This window comes from Lipotes vexillifer, unplaced genomic scaffold, assembly GCF_000442215.2.
Source record: "Lipotes vexillifer unplaced genomic scaffold, Lipotes_vexillifer_v1.1 scaffold1124, whole genome shotgun sequence".
Classification (NCBI taxonomy): Eukaryota; Metazoa; Chordata; class Mammalia; order Artiodactyla; family Lipotidae; genus Lipotes; species Lipotes vexillifer.
In genome coordinates this window covers 490,094-494,787 of record NW_006774211.1, presented here as the reverse complement: position 1 = coordinate 494,787, position 4,694 = coordinate 490,094, and the positions used below count along the sequence as shown (strand labels likewise).

At 42.5% G+C, this 4,694-nt stretch overlaps 1 protein-coding gene across 2 annotated transcripts in view; it reads left to right on the top strand.

Moving 5' to 3' along the window:
• ZNF475 (zinc finger protein 475) overlaps positions 1-1,267 on the top strand; it is a 71,905-nt gene extending 70,638 nt beyond the window's left edge. Inside the window, exon 4 of one of the 2 annotated variants that reach the window (XM_007449037.1) lies at positions 1,096-1,267. In XM_007449037.1, coding sequence (XP_007449099.1) covers positions 1,096-1,247 — 152 coding nt within the window. In that variant the 3' untranslated portion in view covers positions 1,248-1,267. The remainder of the gene's footprint in view (positions 1-1,095) is intronic. The other variant, XM_007449038.1, reaches the window with a different exon arrangement.
• The last annotated feature ends 3,427 nt before the right edge of the window (positions 1,268-4,694 follow it).

Here is a 4,694-nt window from a genome sequence, read left to right as displayed (position 1 = left end):
ATATATATATATATATATATACACACACACACATTCATATCCTGCATGGAAAGTGACACTTCCTTTATCCAAGGGAGAAATACTAGGTTATCCTCTTGTGCTGGAGTTTAATTTCCCACGGAGAAAAAAGTAAAAGAAAAAGAACATGAGTAAGCTTGTTAAAGAATCTAAGGTTTGCTATGTTTGTGTGAACCACTAGACAGAAGTCATATGAGTATTGCCTGGGCTTTAATGAAGAAATAAATGCTGTGAAAATAATTTTTTAAAAACTATGTGATGTATTTTTGCATGCCTGGCTACATTTTGGGGGGCCTATTTTGGGCAATTCTAAGACATAGTCAATTTAATGTACTAAAGCCATTCTATTTAAATAAGGTTTATTAAAGTTAAATCCCACACTGTTTCTCTAAAATAAACCCATATGCCTTTTTTCCTGTGCTCTGCCAATGGAGATTATATATCTCTCAGCTGCCTTTGTTGTTTTCTTAAGGACGCTTTTTTTCATCAGATGAACTATTCTGTTTGCATTCTTCACTTTAATTACTTAAAGAATCTCTGAGTTTACGGCCATAAAGAGATGATAAAGTTTTAGGATATAATTCATCTTAAATTCACTCTCAACTGTCAGTTATGTCCCCTAAAAACATTCCACTGAAGGATTACAGGAGAAGAAAATTCAAATAAATGTTCTTTTCCTTTTGTAAGCTTATATTTAGAGTCAACTGAAAGAAAGCCAAAAGTTATATTTGCAAGATAATAATGTGTAAGCAAAGATGTTAATAATTAGTGAAGAATGCATATCACAACACATAAAACAATGTCTTCCCCTTTTTAAAATCTGAGGACTGAAAAACCTCTAGTTCAGAGCTAACGGTTCTCAACCCCTTAAAAGACTGAGCAGCACTTTTTTCTTTTTGGCAAAAGTAATACGATTTGTTTAAAAGCCTCAGTCAACAGGTATTTCCTGAAAATACTTTCCATAAAAAGTAGAGCATGGTTCTCCAGAATGAAAACCGATCCATTTTCCCATTTTCTTTTTCTTTTATTTTTTGTTCTTCTTTTTTTTTCCTCCTCTGTTTTTCTTTAACTTTTCAGCCAAGGGTTTCTATGATCTTGATGCCTTAAATGAAGCTGCTTGGACAAGTGCCCAGAGCCTGTTGGTTCCCTGTAATATTTGTGGGCGTACCTTCCTGCCAGACAGACTGATTGTTCACCAACGATCCTGTAAACCAAAAGTCGCCAAGTAAAGCTCTTTCTCCCTACGAAATAGTTACAGGAATTAAATCCTTTGGAAAGAGCTGGGATGTGACGGGGAGGAGGAAAAGGAGGGAAGGAGAGGAAACAAGGAAAAGTGGACTTGACCAAAGGCCATCGAGCACGAGACGCCCAGCTCAGTGCTTTGGGGGCCTGGTGTGACCACTGTGTCACTGCTTTTAGCATGCAGCTGCGTGTGTGTGCCTTGGCATGCCAGGATCTCGCATGTCACATGGTTGTCAGGCAGAATTACACGTGGCCGCCCCTCATCAGAGCTGGCATTTTTATCTCCAGGAAATTTCAGAGCCAGTTGTTGCTGTTTCTCTTCTGGTCTGATTTCCTGAACAAGATTCTGAACCTCACACTTAGGTCTATTATTCAGTGAACAGAGACTTTGGGTGGTGACTTCAGGCAACTCTTCAGTTCTTGAGAAAAACTGGATTCCCTCCCATTCCTGTGCTTTCTGAAATAATGTGCCACTCCCTGCTATTTCTGATCCAGGGAGATGTTTTTAATTGAGTTAGTGACCGGGAGTCTTCTCTATAAAATTGTTCAACAGGAGACACATACAAAAGAAGAGCTAAGGACTTAAAGTACTAGAAGCACACAGAACTCATACTCCCTTTTACTAATAGTGAAAAATGCTGCAAGGAAAATTCAGCATCCGTGCCAGCCTCATATGTTGGGAGATTGCTGTGATGTGATTCATCCCACGGGTGGAAGCTAGCTCCCTCCTCCTATAGAAGAGGTCCAGCAAGAGTTCTCTCTGCCCTCCTAGGGGCTTATAGGTGTTTTATTGTGGAGATCTAAAAGCCTGCCTGGAAGTCCCGTGCCTCCCAACCCAAAGGCCACGCATGGGTTGTGCAGCTGCTCTGGATCTGAGTCCTTGAATGTGCATTCAGAGAGGCGGGACTCCTGGGAGGAGGCCAGGGCCAGGGAGGTGCTCTGCCCAGGAAATTCTGCTCCCCCGGGGCAGCGCTGCTTTGCCTGGACTCCCAGCAGTTTTGCTTGAGATCTTTGTTCATTTTATGGCTGACTTTCAGCGCCATTTTGGATCCACCAGGTAGATTCCTGCAAACCTTGCATTCATGACCTTACACAGCACAGTTAACTCCAAATTATACAAGCAAATTTATTTGACCTAATAATTTGGTCATAATCTGCAGGTCATAAAATGTTAGGTTAGGATAACTGTGCTAATTATTTGGGTTTTCCTGCCTGTTCCAAAGGAAGCAAGAGATGAACTTCTTAAAAAGTCTTTTAGATATCCCCAAATAAGATTAGCATCTTGTAAAGGATAGCCTTTAATGACTCATACTTGATGGTTTGTTCTTTTATTTTGTTAAAAAAAATGACAACAACATCTAATGTGTAGTGAGTGTACTGTGGGTCAGGCACTGTGCCTATTGCTTCCTATATATCAGTTTATATAAATCTCACATCAACCCTACAAGTAGATAGTATCCTTATTTTATACGTGAGGAAACTAATACTTAGACTAAAGTAGCAAATTCAAGGTCACACTGGACTTGAGTTAAGGGTTGGAGTCAGGAAGCAAACTCAGGACTGTTGGACTTCCAAGCCCATAATCTTATCCATTGCCATTTGTGTGCTAGATACCACAATTAATAAGATTAACTCCAACACAAATGATCTGACAAATGTCAATTTTGTACAATGTTTAGTAACTAAGGCAAATGGGAATTTTAGCATGCTTGCAGTTTGGCTGCTGGTCTGGGTTTATCTTAAACGGAGGTGAAAACAAAAGTATGAACTGCATTGTGTGTGATTTATTTATTTATTTATTTTTTTTGCGGTACGCGGACCTCTCACTGTTGTGGCCTCTCCCGTTGCGGAGCACAGGCTCCGGACGCGCAGGCTCAGAGGCCATAGCTCACGGGCCCAGCCGCTCCGTGGCATGTGGGATTTTCCCGGACCGGGTCACAAACCCATGTCCCCTGCATTGGCAGGCGGACTCTCAACCACTGCGCCACTAGGGAAGCCCTGCGTTGTGTTTTAAAAGCTACTTCTGTATTCTGCTGATGTTCGGAAGTCAGACAGCAAGGGAAATAAAGCAAGAGTTCTGGCCTCAACTTTGAAATGAGTGGCCATTTGGGGTCATAAAGAGAGATTCATGGACCTTCGCTTTCAAAGCATGAGAAAAATAAAACAAAACTACTTTATCTGTAGGAATTATTAAATCTGAGTTCTTGAAGCGGTTGAAAAAGATGAGCTCTTGTAAGAACTGTGCTTCCACAGGGAGCAGCTTGAGGAATGTCAAGGTGCTGACCGTGGGACTTCCGCTTCTGGCTCCAGCTCCAGCTCCACCTGAGCTGGCCTGGAAACATTACAGGGGATCAGATCTGAAGCAAGTTCAGTCACAATGACATCAATCCAAGGGCTCCCATCTTTCATCAAGGCAAGTCACTGAAGTCTCACCATTAATAGGACAGAGCTCACCTGCTCTCTGCCACCTGCCCTCCCCCCAATTTGTTCACATCTGTGCAGATTTTTTACTATAAAAAGGAAAATGATTTCTTTAACAATGGTTGGCACATCCATGAGCTTTGAATCTGAATCTTGTAATGGTTCCCATAGATAGTGCTCTAGGTGATGAAGAGCAGATACTAGATGAAGGTACTTGGAGCTCTTACAGTGGCTCAGGTAGGTATCGGCTTGGGATGCAATGTTATTAGAGGCATCGGCAACAATACAATTCCCTCTCTGCTCTGGCAACTGGTGCTGCACAGTCTTTTATTGAATTCCCCTTTAGTTGAGGTTATGGGAAGAATTCCAGGATTTCTTGATGCTCCTTTGCACATTAAATTCACATCAAAGTTGCAGGGCATGTCTTATCAGAAGGGAACACTGGAGACAGAACAAGCCTGTCCTACTAAGGGATGTGGATGGGGAGACTCTCCTCTGGTGAGTAAGCATGGAGATCTGTTCGAGTTCCGTTGTGGGAGCTCCTCAGGTTGTGGGAGCTTCTCCTCATCTGGCAGCCTTGGATGTATTTCCAAGTAGGGTTCCAATATTTCCAAGGATGGCTCCCAGATGACACTGCTTCAGCTTGGGGAATATTGGCCTGAGTCTCTTCACAGAAAAAGAAGCTTCTACTGACAAGCAGACCCATTTGTGAGCAGGGAAGAGAAAGAGGGCAGATATCCAAAGTCTTCCATCTCCTAAAAACCTGAAAAGAGCCCTTGGTCTCTCTGTACTTCTGACATTAGCAGCATCTCTTCTTTACACCCTCATCTAAAGCAACTCATATGACTTTAATCCCATACCAGGTCAGGTCAGGAAGTTCAGCCCTTTCCTTCCCCAACCCTGTGGGGACCTTTCCCTGCTCTGGCAATGGACAACCTTCCTTTATCATTTATTACTTCCCTCCTGACTCTCTGTCTGGCGCACATGAACGGCCGTGCCTGTTTCAGCTGGCC